The sequence below is a fragment of the Lissotriton vulgaris genome, chromosome 7 (genome assembly GCF_964263255.1).
Source record: "Lissotriton vulgaris chromosome 7, aLisVul1.2, whole genome shotgun sequence".
Classification (NCBI taxonomy): domain Eukaryota; kingdom Metazoa; phylum Chordata; class Amphibia; order Caudata; family Salamandridae; genus Lissotriton; species Lissotriton vulgaris.
In genome coordinates, this window is record NC_141695.1 from 1,700,638,376 (window position 1) to 1,700,654,310 (window position 15,935).

Consider the following 15,935-nt stretch of genomic DNA (forward strand, 5'->3'; position numbering starts at 1 on the left):
TGATTTTTGCCGAAAGGCTAGCTATATCTAAGAGTTTGTCCTGACACTCTTGCAGGAGCAATCTATGCCTTTTCTTGAACCCATACATTCATTATTTTTGCTTATAAACATGACCATCTTGGTGTCCCTTTTAGGCTGAAGGAAACTTTTGCCCCAGTCTTGTGCCAGGGACACTGTTTATTTCTAACTTCCCTACTTGGGTCTTACTTATATGTAATCGACTACTAAAGTGTGGGTATTCCACCATGGTGACAGATGCCCTCTGCTCAAGGAGGTCCATCCAGCCTTCTGTTTAGTAGATGGCCACCCTAGTTCTAATGAATAGAACTAAAACTGAGTTTGCATTTTCTTCGCTGTACCCCCTGGGTTTACTTTCAAACCCGAAGAATTCCTTCACTGCATTTCTTTGCTGGATGACATGTAGAGAGATGCCTTTGCCACTGATAACTGCAAAAAAATGGCTCTAGTGTCTGTCAGCCGGATGCGCTACAGGACAGTGCATTTATGAAACTACACACCAGCTGGGAAGGAATGCAAACAAACATAATAAACCACAAATATCAGCAATAAATATCTAAGCATTATAACTAAAATAGACACTTATTTAGTGCCTCAGTAGCAAAGAAAGAGGCGGAGTTCGACATCTGGTGGTTTCATGTACATAGTTACTGTGGTGTTAGACCTGGCATCATTGGCGTGAATCTCCCTTCCATTTTGGCGGATTGCCTCCTCTGTTTTTGATATGTTTTTGCTGGTTATATGCTTTTGGGCACTGTGCCACTGCTATTCAGTGCAATTGCTCCCTATGTTAAATTGATGTATTAATTAGAGATTCCATGATTGGGTTATTTGATTTACTTGTCAGACTCTAGTACTGTGCACCTTGTGTGCACAGGGCTTGTAAATCAAATGCTGCTGGTGGGCTTGCAGCACTGGTTGTGCCACCCACAGAAGCAGCTTGTACAGTGTCTCTCAGGCCTGCTATTGGTATTTTCTTGCCTAACTATCCTAAGCCTGCCTCTGCTAGGTTGTCTATTCCTTGTCTGGAGTTTGAGTGACATGGCTGGAGGATTCCAGGAGACAGAACGAGTCAGCCCAGTGGTGAATAGGAAGATCTGCAGCTAGATGGGAGGGAGGAGTTGCACCTGGGACATGAATAGGGCTGGGCCTTTCCTTCACAATGCCGGCTCCACCCCTGGTGTGCGGCTGATGTCTCTGCCCTGCACTGTGAAAGAAGAGAAGGAATCATGTCAACAAAGTGCTCCAGGGGTGTGCTTGCCCTCTACAATGCTAGCTCCACCTCCTGTGGGGCGTCTGATGTTTCTGCCCTGCACTGTGGAAGGAAGGAAGGAGTCCTGTAAACTGAGTGCTCAGGAAATCTGGTTTGGACTAGGCAGAGTCCTCTCTGCCTTCAGAGAACAAAGGATTTGGAGGTTTAAATATTGGGACTCCGACATAAGAACTTTAGATCACTTCTGGGAACAAGACTAACCTTTTGCCAAGAAGAAGAATCAAGGAAGCTGCAGGAGTTTTGGACTGCCCCTCTGCCAGTGTGCTGTTTGCTGGGTTGGTCTGCAATGTTTCTTTATTGCCAAGGAAAAGGAGAAATAACTTTTTAAGGACTTTCAATATCTTACAGAATATTCTCCAAGAGCATACATTTGTGCTTACCTCCTGCTGAAGTCTCAGGGACAAAAGACTTCATCTCCAGCTCCCCCCTGAATTTCCCTGCTGGTAATTCGAACTGCAGAAGCCTGAGTGTCGCTGGGAGCTGGAAGCGCGTTGCAACGAGAAGAGTGACGCCGCCGCAGTTGAGCTTGTCACATCGCCGGAGATGCGTGCCGCCAACGCATCGCCCAGGAAGCGTATCTTCGTCGAAGCTGCCTGCTGTCGCATCACCGGAGAAGTGTGACGCCATTGAGAGAATCGCCATCGCATCACCGGAGAAGCGCGTCACAGGGCCTGTCGCTGCTCCAAAGTACAGTGTCATCGCAAGGCTGCCTGGGCGTCTGCGCATAATCGTCGCATCAAGGGCGCCATCTTCTCGCATTGCACCAGGATTGTTGCATCGCATCGAGGCACCATCTTGCGCATCTCAACCTGACCACAAGCCGAGAACCTACGTATCATCCCCGCACCAGTAAGGATCACGTGCATCCCCTACTCTGCGCAAGCATTGAGGCGCGACCATCATCTCCCCCGGGTCACGAAACCGACGCATCTCCTCTTTTGCGACCCTTTTGTTCATTTTGCGTTACGCATACAGGTTCTTCGTTGAGAACTTTGTCGCATTTATCACCAACTTGAACTAAGTAACTTTTACCATCTTTAAGTCAATGTTAAGTACAGTATTGTGGATTTTTTGTTGTTTGTGGTCTTGTGTTAAGTCTATATAAAGAATAATTTTTGTAAAACCTGTGCTGTGTGCATCTGTAGTGTTTTCAGTGTATTACTGTGTATATTCACAAATGCTTAACACACTGCCTCTGAGATAAGCCTGTCCGCTCGTGCCGAGCTACCAAGGGGGTGAGCAGGGGTTATTTAGGAGTGTAATCCCTTTATCCTGACTTAGAAGTAAGGGTCCCTATTTGTACAAAGGTGTATACCATTGCCAACTAGAGACCCCCAGATCTAACGTGTCTTGCAGTTTCATTCCCAGGTTTGCTGGGAAATGTGTATACTGATGCTTGCTACCACTTGTTTGCAGTAAGGCAAGCCTAATCCTCTCCTTCTGTCCTGCTATAGAATTTGGTTGAGTTAACTGTTCAGCACCAAGGAAAATTGTTTCATTGATTGTTATAACTGCATTTTCACCTTGGGAACAGGCACCTCTCTTGCCTACCGTTCGAATACCAGACTTTACAATGCTGGGCTTTACCCCGCATTGCAGTTTATTTATTTATTTTTTGAAGGGTAGCCCTCCAAACACCACTTTGTTTGGTTAACTCCAACCTTCCTGTACACCTATTCATTCCCCTGAACCCTAAAACCCCATTACCTCTACCCATCCCTGACCCCGAAAAACTTACTTTCTCTTTTACCTCCCTCAGAACCCTAAAAAACGTACCTCTACCTTCCCCTGAAACCTAAAATACCCATATTTTTCTTTACTGCATCCCCTCCGAAACTTAAAAAAAAAAATAACTTGCTTTCCTTTACCCTCCCTTACCCATCCTATATTCCTTAAGCCCCCCCCCCCTTGTATTTTTGACATGATTAGGACATTAAAAAATACTTTACCTGCGTGGTAATTCACTGCGATGTAAAGTACCAAAAAAGTGCCTGTGTGGTTCTTGCATGCAGTCTTGCAGAGTCAAGCCTGTGGATAAAGACTGCATACCCACCCATTCTCCTATTGCCTCTAGATTTCTTCAGACTTTGTATGTTTGTCAATAATGCATTCTCTCTGCTTTGCTGACCCTAGTTGCTCCACTCTCCTGTATGAGTATTATTTTAACCCTCTCTCACGTTCTGTTCTGCCTCAGTATTTCACTACCTGATATTAATTGATCTCTCTCCACCTGTAAAATATCAGCGTAGTCACAATTTGCTGCTGTCTCAGCATAAGGCGACAAGTTTCAGTTTCATTCCACAGTGTAAGTAGAGAGCAAAATGTTTGTTTACAGATTGATATATAGATTTGCTTAAAATACTTTCCACATACGTTCCTTTGACAACTGATGAATTCATGTGCCAATCTTGGATACGGAATGAAACCAAGATAACCTTCTGGTTCCATGCCTCTTTGTCCTAGGGCTAAATGTTGTGAGAGGAGTGAAATGGTTTTATTTGCAAGTTTTACATTGAGAACGTGCATTCTGTTTTATTGCTCTGCCACAGATTGACACACCTGTTTGGTTTCCTCTCAGGTATGGAGTGAAGTCAACCAAGCTGTGCTGGATTATGAAAATCGTGAGTCCACTCCCAAACTGGCAAAGCTGCTGAAACTGCTTCTTTGGGCGCAGAATGAACTGGACCAGAAGAAAGTAAAATATCCCAAAATGACAGACCTCAGCAAAGGGACAATTGAGGAATCTAAGTGAACATGAGCCGAACTGCGTGTGCAGACTGGACGCTGTTCGAATTCTAACTGCTGCACAGTATTCATCATTTAATCAGTCTGTGACTGAGAGATTTTTACTACAGAACAGGACTTTAGCATTCAGATGCATTTCAATGATTTATCCGGATGAACTCCTATTTAAAGTGCACCCATGTTGGGGTGCACATAAGCATTTGCGTTGACAGGCCCTACACCAGCCTAATAGTCCATTTAGGCTTATGTACTATACCAAAAAACACTCAAAGTGCAGATTAAAATGTGTGAATTATTCATTGCAGTGCTTAAAGATACTTCTAACGTGCTCTGTTAGGTGCAAACTTGTGTGTTAGTGAAGCTTTAATTAGTTTCAGAAAACGGACTTTCTGGTGTCTTCCTAAAAAATATATGGAAAGATCTGAACCATTTCTTCAGCAGTTTCAGTAGAGGATTACCCTGGCCTGTTCAAGTTGGAATGGTCTTGCCTCAAATCCAGCTTCGGCCAACATAATCTGGATCTATTGCTGTTAGTAGTGAGGGGAGTGGTCAGCCTGGTAAAGCATGGTATTTGCCTCTGGCACCCTTTTACTGTTGTAATGGAGCATATGACCTGTATTTTAACAAAAAACCCTTCTGCAACCCCTCACAGCAGAGCCTGAACTAAGTTATTAAAACAGCAGAGGTTTGTATTTAGAGGGTGTGGTTTGATTTTTGGATTTATTCCCTTTTTGGAGATTGTGCCTCTGCTTATCAACATTCCAAGTTTTGTACAGTTTATTTATTTTATTTAACTGTGTGACTGCAAATACAGCAGTGAATGACAGCTTTTAGGTGTTTAGGTAGAAATTCAGTGTTTGAGAACGCTAATCCTCCAGCTGTGTGGTAGGAGTGACAGGCAACTGGAAATTACTAATCTGATCAACACTGGTTCTTTAAGATACTGTGTGCTTTGTTTTAATTGGCTGTTATGTAGCACTAACAGAGACCTCCTTAAAGGCAGCACTCTTTAACAGTTTCACTTTGGATATTGGTAAAGAATAATGAGACGAAAATGTCCTATAAAGTTTTCTGTCTTGTGTGTTGAGCTCAGTCTTCTGCAAACAGTTCATATCTCTTGTCTGAAAGACTGACAGTAAATATTTGCTCTCCTATTGAAGAGCCGATGGCCAGCCATTGAGTTTTCATTTTGCTCTGGAGAGTGTCTGATTTCATTTGTGTTGGTGGATGTAAGACCTGTATTATAGCATCATGTATATGAGATGTACACTTTTTTTTATCTTTGCATCGATATTCAATTATACACTTTATAAGTTGCATGTTACTCCAGAACAAGGGTTTTCTTTGTTTTTTTTCCCTTTTCCATCTAAATGTGCAAAAGTTGTTGCCAATTTTGTGTTACAGCAGTGGTCCGTGCAATCATGTTTTCTGCTGTTAAGATATGGTTTGATTTATTATGTGGCTTCCCTATTGAATGCCAGTGCCAAAAATGTTATCCCTTGTTTAGTGACTTTTTTTAAGAAGAGCACATTTTTTTGCTGTTTTATTCTAGCATTATTTGCCTGTTATATTCCAGACCCACCACATTACCTCAGGAAACTGGTATTCATAGTGCTGAAACGCTGTGCTTAAGTTGAAGGCAATGGCTCAAGCCACAGTGAAAAGCCACGTTCTAATGCACCTTGAAGTTAAAGCTTTGCTATTCTGGATAAGGCATGGTTTTATCTATCGAACGCCACCCTGTTCCCTAATGTACTCTTCTGTTAAAAAATTTCTGGAACAGGGGGGCAGCGTGACAAAAACAATCCTTTAGTGATATTTACAACATTTTTTTCACTGCTGCAGCCAGCCAATCAGATTAATTTGACACCTTAACCCCTTCGATGCTGATGACGAGCTCAGCTCGTCATCTGCTACGGCGCTCGTATGCTGATGACGAGCTGAGCTCGTCATGTTACTCGGGATTTTCGAAAACCCAGCACACAGCGGGAAAACCGCTAGCAGTTAAGGTGTTAATACCCGTACTAAGATATCCACCAGGAGCAAATGCTCCCTGGGCCAATAAGGTGTTTTTCTTACTTTGATACCAAGCTACTCCCGAGAGACCAACCATCCAGACACCTCTATCTTTTTCTGAGGGTTAACCCCTACTTGCCTGGCCTAACCACCTCCTTCACCTCTAATGTTTTTCTTCTTCGAAGATGGTGTTCAAATTGACATCAAATCACAACCAACATTGACAAAGTCAATAGGTTTTGCTGATGGGTGACCTATTGACTGTCAATCTGGTGAGGGTGGCTAACCGGGGTAGTAAAGAAACTTGGGGGGGGGGTTCTGTTACAAGACCAAGGGTTGATATTAATGTTTTGTGGTGGGGTTACTGTTTCGCGAATTAATGTATGTTACAAGGTTTACTGCAGATGCAGGGCAGCAGATTTGGTGGGTCCCTTTGGAAAATTAATTGGCTTGTACATACACTGAGCATGGGTCGGCAAGCAGAAGAAGATCCTCGCCGACATTTAATTAGTGTTGCTTTCACCACATCTGCCCCAGCAAGCGTGTGATCAGTTGTTGGTGTAGATTTAATGTAGTCACATCACACCTCCAGTAAAAAAAAAAATAAAAAAAAACAGTCGGGGGGAAGAGGGTTAGGGTTTGATCAATGGATGGGAAGGGGGGTTTGGAGAAAGGTTTGACAAAGGAAAACTATGCATGGAGACAACAGAAGCAAAACGATGAAGACGATGATTGATGATCTACTACCCAATAAATTTATAAACTAAAGGTAAAAAAATGAAATGCATGATGTAGATAACTTGATGGTTAATCATTAGTACTTAACTACTACACAATTCGCCAGTACAAGGAAGTATTTATTATATATGACATTTGCCTTGGCTGTATGCCCTCAGAGAAACCCTAATTACATGCTGTACCGGGCTGAAAGCTAGCAAAGAAAATTAAAAAATAGATTTAGGGAGCAATTACCAAACAAAGTCACAGTCGTAAAATGAATGAATGAAGAGAAAAAGGAATCAAATTATTAAAAATATGAAAATGATACTAAAGTTACTGTATTATCCACGTCCAAATGTGTAGTTGCATCTCGTCATTTAGCTTGGTCCTCCCTTCCATGGACACTCTGAACATCATTCTTGGGTGCCACTGGCTGGCTGATGAGGATTGGTAAGGTTGCTCCAAGTATAATAGCACTGGGTTAAAAGGTGGGCCTGTAAGTTATGATGGAAAAACAAAAGGGGTATTAAAAAATAAAAATCAGTTATGGTGTAGTGTAAAAAGACGAGACTCGTGAGTGAGAAGACTTTCAGACTGAGGCGGCTTGGATACAGTGTGTCTACTCTACTAGTTACACAGCATTAATCTACAAGAGCAACAAGATCGGAGCCAGCACCGAACAGGCCCACAGCACCGAGCCGCCTGTGAGTCTGTGACCCAAACTCCATTTTCCTTAATTTTTGAACAGAGCCAGACAAAAGGCATATACATACTGCAATCTAGCATTTTCCAATCAAGTAACTAAATCAATGCGCCACTGTCAGTCAGTCAGTCATACCACTATTTGACTCCACCACTGCACAGATGTGTAGCCTAGGTTTGCTGTGGTTCTTGTTGATTGGTTGTGTTTACCTTTTTATTCCACTTACTGAAACGTATTCCATTAATCACCTCCGATCCAACTGACTGACTGCGTGCAAAGATAGTATGGTCATCATCAGGTGTGGTACGTGTATGTGTTGTTCAACAGACCAACAGCAATTCAGTCTGTGAGTGACTCCGATTATGTAAGTCCAGACTGCACCTGCAGTAGTAGTAGTACAATTGGCTAATATTAAACAACATGGAAACATTGACTATCACTTGAGTCACAAGTACTTTATTATTATTTAAACTACTAGTATAGTTCTACTTCATGCACATTTGCTCAGAGTCAGCAAGCATCCAATGCAATGCATGGCATCATTCATTTCATATACCTGTCTTGCTCTACTCTTTGGCTGTCAGATCAGAGATGCCGAGCCTTCTGAAAGTGATGACGAGTTTACTTTAGTTTTGTGTATGCCTGCAGACAGAGGTGGTAGCCTTAAGACAGTGATGAGTTTCGGATTGGAAACAAAACAGAAGATGGCTATAATCAGATACGTTGCACTTGTTATCGAGGGACTGTTGGAGGCTACAGTATTGTACTATTCTCCATCTCCATCCAATGCCTGGCAAGATGGAAATGTATTTAGGGCGAGTCAGGAAGATAGAGCAGGACTCTGAGGAGTGGAGTGGACAGTTAAATGCACAGACGTGCAACTCCAATAGGTAAATAAAAATAAGAGACGGTGGTGATGGATTTGTTGTGGTTTGATTTGAACCAGAAAGACAGATATACACACAAATAAAGGAAGGGAGAAAGTAACAATTTGAAAGCCTAGTTGTCAGGGAAGAGGAGCTCTTCCTCAAACCCTGGTGGTTCGGACAGATGTAGGTCATGTAACCCGCTACTTATGTCTTGGGAGTTGCTCTCCTCTTCCTGCTGTGTTTCTGGTATTTTGTAGTCCGGTGGTATGAAGTGCTGATTTATTTTGATCATGGTTAACCTCTCCACGCTTTTGGGCGAGAGACTGGGCCTTTTCACAGTTACAATGGCACCAGCAGCACTGAAAACACGCTCAGAAGAGACACTTGCGACAGGGCAAGCCAAATACTTTATCGCTGGCCTGATGAGCACTGGCCATTGGCTTCTTTTCCCACACCAATACACCAATGGGCTTTGCTCCATGAACACCTCTGTTGTGTCATCCAGATAGGCCTGGAACATCAGCTCAATGTTGAGTGGTGCTCTGATTTGCTTGGCCTCTTTTGACTTTGCGACTTACCCATCCCATTCTGTAGAAACCAAGCAGCTATTTGTGTTGGTGTGTCTGATGAATCAGATCCTGTTGGTGCTGTTGTTGATGTTATTAGTAGTGTTGGTGACTGCTGGGAAGCAAACGCACTGCTCTCATGAACTGTACTCTGGAGGATGCCTTGTAGTACTTGCACTGTCCTAGGCTGGCACTGGCAAGCCTCTAATTGAGAGCCGTTCGTTTTCAAAATCAGTGGCTTCCTCAGCTATTAAAGTTTTGTTCTTAGCAAGATCCCCTTCTGAAAAAGGAATTACTGCATTTCTGTTCAGAAATAATTTGTACCTTGGATCCAAAATTGTGGCAGTAATGTCGGTGTGACACAATCTTATTTTGAATCCTTGTATTGTCAGATAAGCGGGCGTTTGCCAAATAACATGCGCCAACTTTTTCTTCCATACCTTCGTATGTTTCAGACACCACCTTCAGCTCTTGCTCTAGCATGTACAACAATGGGATAGCTTGGCCCATAGTACAGTCCTCCCTGCTGACTGCACGTGTGAAGACCTCAAAAGGAAGTAGCATCTCTGTCAGGCATTTACTGAGGTCCCATTGCCACATCTCAACGGTCATGGCTTTCACCGTAGGAACCCCTAATCTTCTTGTCGTGACATAAGCATTAAGTTGTATGTACAGCTCAAACAGACGATCAAGCATGTAATAAGTTGAGTTCCAACGTGTTGGGACCTCCTGGATGAGTGCTTTGACTGGCATTTTATGCTCCCGTTGAATGACCCTTAGCTGCTTCCGGGCTTTAAAAGATTGGTTGAAATGTGTGCATATTCTGCAGGTGGTCAGTAAGTTACTGACTTTGCTTTCATTTTTCAGAAAGTCTTGAACAACAATGTTAATACAGTGTGCCAAACACGGGACCCTGAAATAGCCACCATCTTTCATGGCCTTAACTACATTACTGCCATTGTCCTTGGCAACAAAACCAATGTTAAGCCCTCTTGGTCGCAGCCATTCAAAGACCTTGCTGTTAAACTCGGCCAAAATAATTGCAGCAGTATGAGATTTCTCCATAGCAAACATGGCTACAGTTGCATGTCTGCGAGTCTCATTAAAAATCTCAACAGTGTCAGCGCCTGCAGATAGCTTGTCTCTAGCACCCGAAAAAGAGATCCAGTGTGCAGTGATGCACACGTAATCAGTGGCTTGGCAACTGGTCCACATGTCTGTTGTCAGGTGGATACTCACTCTGATGTAGGCTTTTCCAAGCCTTTCCAGCACGTCGTGATGTTGTGCTGGAACAGCAACTCTGGCAAAACTGTAGCGGCTGGGAATGTTCCATTTTGGGCCGATGGTTGTCACAAATTCAAAAAAAAACCCACCCCTTCAACAAAGGGAGAAGGTCCAGTGCTAATATTTTAGCAAGCTTAGCATTGTAATAAACGTGCTATTGGGTGGTTGCATTCGTACTCTCCCTCCTGCTTAAACATGCTAAGAATGGTACGCTGCTTGGTATTTCTTTTGGTTATGCTCGACGCAGCACTTTGAATTGCAGACTTTGCAGCTGTACTCCTTGGTGTCTCTGGCTGACTCTTACGCCACTGATATGTTGCTGATCCGGAGGATCTGGGCTGTACCACTGCAGTGCTGGGGACAGGGGTACTTTGTGTACCACTACCAGATAGATAGTCTACCTCTTCTTCCTTTTCGACCGTGAGTGGACCTTGTACTAGTTTATCCCCACCAACATCAATGGTTCTAGTTTTAATGCTACGAAGATGGTCCTCCCATTTGATTGCCTGCGGTTTTTTCAAATGGGTCATTTGACCTCCGGTAACATAGTTTGTACCAAGCTTACCACGACTAACCGAGGAATGACAAATGGAGCATATAGCAATGTTGGCCTCCTTTGCGCTAACCGTAAAGAAGTCCCACACTGGGGAGCTTAACTTTTGTCTCCTGCTAGAGGTGCCACTTCCAATGCCGGATGAATTGGAGGGTGTGTGTTGAATTTGACTATGTGGCTGCGCAGTAGTACCACTACCTACTTCTGCGGAGGTGGTGCTTGTGCTGGATGTAGGACGCTGCCGGCCCTTTGCTAATGTAAAAATGGAAGCTGGAGGTTGTGTTGGTGTTGCCTGTGTTGGAGGTATGCATGCTACATCCCTATTAGTCGCAGCCATTTGGGATAGTATGAAAATGTTGATCTCCATGTCCTCGGGCCAGGAGTGATGCTTGTGATGACTGGGTCAGACTCATCATCATCCTGCTGTTCTACATCGACCTCCATAAGTGTAAGGCTTTCTGGAACCTTCCTTTTCCCTAGCCTGGTCTTGGGATGTCTCTCCGTCTCATGCTCAGATTGTTGTGGCTCCCAAGTGAGATCTAGATCATCAGAAGGAATGCTTGGCGAAGAACTTGATGCCCTAACCCTCCTTTTCCTTGGTGGGGATTTAGAAGACAATAGATCTCCTACATGAGTGGCTTCTTCCTCTTCTTGCTCTGCATGAGGCTCAGTTTCCTGAACTGCCCCAACTTCGGGAGGAACAACAACTACTATTGCGGGCGGTGGTTGTTGTTGAACAACTACTATTGTGGGCGGTAGTTATTGTTCACCACTTATCTGCTGTGTTCCCTCATGCGTTGATTGTGTACTACTTTGAGATAGCGATAAGTTTAGGTCAGGCTCAGCATCACTGCTTTCCACCATTAGGTTGGCTACCTCTTCCACACTCATCTGCTTGGGCCTAGGTTGGTGGGTTGGGCCCACTGATGCGGAGGTGCTGGCCCCAGCTTGCACCCCGGACACCGCTGCTGCAGGCGTACTTTTTGTTTTCCCAAAAAAGGTTTTAGGGTCAACACCAGCCTTAAGTGTCACTTCCTTCTTATGTTCTTCCTTCTTCTCAGCAACCTTCTTGGTCTTGGAGGACCTGGTACCTGCTTTCTTTGGGCCCATCTTCTTCAGATGTCAGCAGCAGCACTCAAGTGCACTAGTTGCAGAGATGTCTGGTCAGGTCACACCACACGTCACGTACAACAGAAGGACGTCCGTCTGGCAGTACAACGGGCGATGAATGATGACAGACACCTCCTCCTCAGTCGTTTGTGCACCTACACGCAAAGAAGGCAGAAGAACATCAGTCAAATGTGGAATTTGTTGAGCTTTAATTTTAATTACTAGTAGTGTTAGTACACTCAGTAAGAGTAAGAATAGCAAAGAACTAAAATACAAATGTAGTGGAACTTGTTTATCCTTAATTTGTGCATCATGTCGGATGGATGCAGCATCAGTGACCTGCAGCAGATAGCAATGGGGATGTAAACAGTGAGCCAAGAGGAACAATGGAAAGACACACAGGCCTATGTGGAAAAAACAAAACCACACACTACTACCACCACCACCACCACGGCTCCCAGCCACATGGTCACTCATCACAGGCACATGGGTAAAGCCCAGAAAACAATAAACTCAAACAGGCCTATATATCTCTATATGGTCAGACAAAGGAGGATGCCTGTTACACATAACAGCTTATTGCAAAAAAGAAATTCCCCATGGCTAAAAGGTTGGAAAGTTATACAACAACACATACAACAAAGGCATTTAACACACACCCAAAAAGTTAACTACACCCCAAATACCACATTTGAGAATTCAATCCAATGCCATCCATGCCCTAAATGATGTTAAATTCAACAGACAACATAGAAACAGCTACATCAAGCACCCCTCTGACAACCTCTGGGACTCTAGGCCTACTGGCAGAATAGGCCACAAGTTTGGAGGCCTATGAAAAAAGCAAAGTGGAAGGTCACACAAAATGGCCGCCACCACATGGTCAACCCACCCTCAAACAACAAAGTACATACAAAGGACAGGAAGTTGAGGTCTCTCGGGAACTTTTCCTCTTTAAAAAAAAAAAAATGAACAGAAAAATGACTCCATGCTCTAAAAACTACAACCAAATGACAACCTAAGGAGTTTTTTTAGCAAATGAACAAAGCCATCATTTTCGAGAATGTTTTATGCAACTCAAGACATATTGCTCGCTAGATTGCGAATTTGGCGTGTTCGGCAGCGCGAACTGTACAAAACGTTATCATGTGCCCGAGCACACAGATTGATCGCGCCAAGAAGACAAAAATTGTAAGGTCGCGTTGTCACACTGTGCAAAGTTTCCAAAACTACGGAAGCAGAATTCCTAGGGTTACCTACTGGCAGAAAAAGCCATATTATTTACACACACCCAAAACCTGCAATTCCACACCAAAAACCACATTTTGCAAATTAATCCAAAGCCCTCCATGCCATACATGATGTCACAACTTAAACAAACACCACAAAAACAGTTGATAAACTTTCATGCACCCATGATGACTTTGCCTTGCACATCCAGCAAGTAGTTGGTTGCTGTCTGAGTAAGCTGAGGAATCTCCGTAAGATTCTGCGACTTCTACCAGAGGACTGCCGAAAAACAGTAATCCATGCCATAGTGACATCTAGGCGGATTACGCACACGGCCTTTATCTGGGTTTCGAAAACCCCTAATTCAGCGATTACAACTGGTCCAAAATGCGGCTGCGAGACTGTTAATGCGGATCCCTTTCAAGCATTCAGTCTCTCCGTATCTTCGGTCACTTCACTGGTTACCAGTATCCAGCAGAATTAAATTCAAGGCACTCACGTTGGCCTTCAGATCTCTGTATGGCGCCTGTCCAAGCTATTTGAAAACTCGACTGCCGAGATATACCCAGGCTTGCTCTCTCCGTTCCAATTGGTGCGTTCTGCTTACCGTTCCACGAGTAAAGAGGGCTCGGCTGGGAGGACGAACTTTCTTGGCTAATGTGGTGACACTCTGGAACACCCTGCCCCCAGTGCTTCAGCAAGCCCCCTCCGAGCGCTGTTTCAAGCGGATGATGAAGACCTGGCTTTTCACCCAACCGTGCTAGGTGCTTTTACCCTAGTCCTCGTGGTCAAACCTGTTCTTTAGCGCCGGGACACCTCCTTGTGAGGTAGCTGTTCGCGCTCTATAAATTATTATTATTATTATTAAGTAGTACCCTTGGGCCTACTGGCAGAGTAGGCCACAAGCTAAGAGGCCTATGCAAAAAACACAGTGGCCAGTCCCACAAAATGGCTGCCACCACATGGCCAGGCGCTCACAAAAAATAAGAAAGAAATACCAAACAGAAAAGGAATACCAAACAGACAAAGCAGGCCTATGGGAAAAGCACAATGCCTGGCTTCATCAAATTGCCACCATCCACATGGTTAGTCCACAAACAAGAAAGTACATACAATAAACTCAAGCAGGCCTATATCCCTATATGGCCAGACAAAGGAGGATGCCTGTTATTTTATTTACACATCACTGCTGAATGCAAAAAATAAAATCCACATGGCTAAAATGGTTGGAAAGTTACACAAAAACAACAAAGGCATTTATTAACACCCACCCACAAAGTTAACTACACCCCAAACACCACAGTTGGGAATTCAATCCAATGCCATCCATGCCCTAAATGTTGTTAAATTCAACGGACAACATAGAAACAGCTACATCAAGCACCTCACTGATTACCTATGGGACTCTAGGCCTACTGGCAGAATAGACCACAAGTTTGGAGGCCTATGGCAAAAGCACGATGGAAGGTCACAAAATGGCTGCCACCACATGGCCTGGCCACCTATAACAACATGAAAAGAAAGAGAAGACAGACAATACATGCCTATGGCAAAAGGACAATGCTTGGCTTCACAAAATGGCCACCACCCACATGGTCAGCCCACCCTCAAACAACAAAGGACAGGAACAGGAAGTTGAGGTCGCTGGGGAACTTCCTCTTTAAAAAAAAAAAAAAATGAACAGAAAACTGACTCCATGCTCCAAAAAATACAACCAAATGACAACCTGAGGAGTTTTTTTAGCAAAATTAACAAAATCAACATTTTTGAGAACGTTTTATGCAACTCGAGACATATTGCTCGCGAGATTGCAAATTCGGCATGTTCGGCAGCGCAAACTGTACAAAACATCGTTAGCGCGTGCCCGAGCACGCAGATTGAGTGCGCGAAGAAGACAAAAATTGTAAGGCCGCACTGTGCAAAGTTACCAAAACTACGCGAGCTGAATTCCTAGGGTTACCTACTGGCAGAAAAAGCCATATTATTTAACACACACCCAAAACCTGAAATTCCACACCAAAAGCCACATTTTGAAAATCAATCCAAAGCCATCCATGCCATACATGATGTTACAAATTAAACAAACACCACAAAAACAGTTGATTAATTTTCATGCACCCATGATGACTCGAGTAGTACCTCTGGGGCTGGGCCTACTGGCAGAGTAGGCCACAAGCTTGGAGGCCTATGACAAAAGCACAGTGGATGGTAACACAAAATGGCAGGCACCACATGGCCAGGCCACCCACAGAAAGTAAGTATAATGAACTCAAGCAGGCCTACACTAACTATATAAACTACTAGGGTTACCTATTGGCTGAAAAGCCAATATTTAATTACACACAAAAACTGAAATTCCACTCAAAAAAACACAGTTTGCAATTGAATCCAATGCCATCCATGATGTTTAAAAACTTGAAATTCAACAGACACCACAGAAACATGGTTGGACAAATGGGTACCTATAGGCCTACTGGATGAAATTTTAAAGAAATACAACTTGGCCCCTCATGAAAGTACAGGCCTCCCTCAACAATAATTTTTAACAAGGATTAAAAAACGCCCAGAAAACTAGGAAAGCCCAAATCAAACAAACATGTACACCAATTCTCTAACTTACTTGTAAAAGAAAATTTAAAAACCAAAAGTCCTCAATAAATCCAATCAAACGATATGATGCAGCAGACATACACAAAAAGTGATCCTTCCAGCTCCAAATCCAAATGAAAGTGAACAGCACATGGACAAAGCACTGGGAGGAGCCTGGTGGACAGGAACAGGAAGTTGGAGACTCAGGGGCACTTCCTCACTCTTGAAAAAAAGAGTAGAAAAAAAAGAGGACTCCTTG

General features: G+C 43.6%; 1 protein-coding gene across 2 annotated transcripts in view; it reads left to right on the plus strand.

The window, feature by feature from the left end:
• Nucleotides 1-5,208, plus strand: part of GID8 (GID complex subunit 8 homolog) — a 42,623-nt gene extending 37,415 nt beyond the window's left edge. For both annotated transcript variants that reach the window (XM_086932841.1, XM_086932840.1), the window contains exon 5: nt 3,870-5,208. In XM_086932841.1, the coding sequence (XP_086788967.1) occupies nt 3,870-4,043 (174 nt within the window). In that variant the 3' untranslated portion in view covers nt 4,044-5,208. The remainder of the gene's footprint in view (nt 1-3,869) is intronic.
• Nucleotides 5,209-15,935: the final 10,727 nt, after the last annotated feature.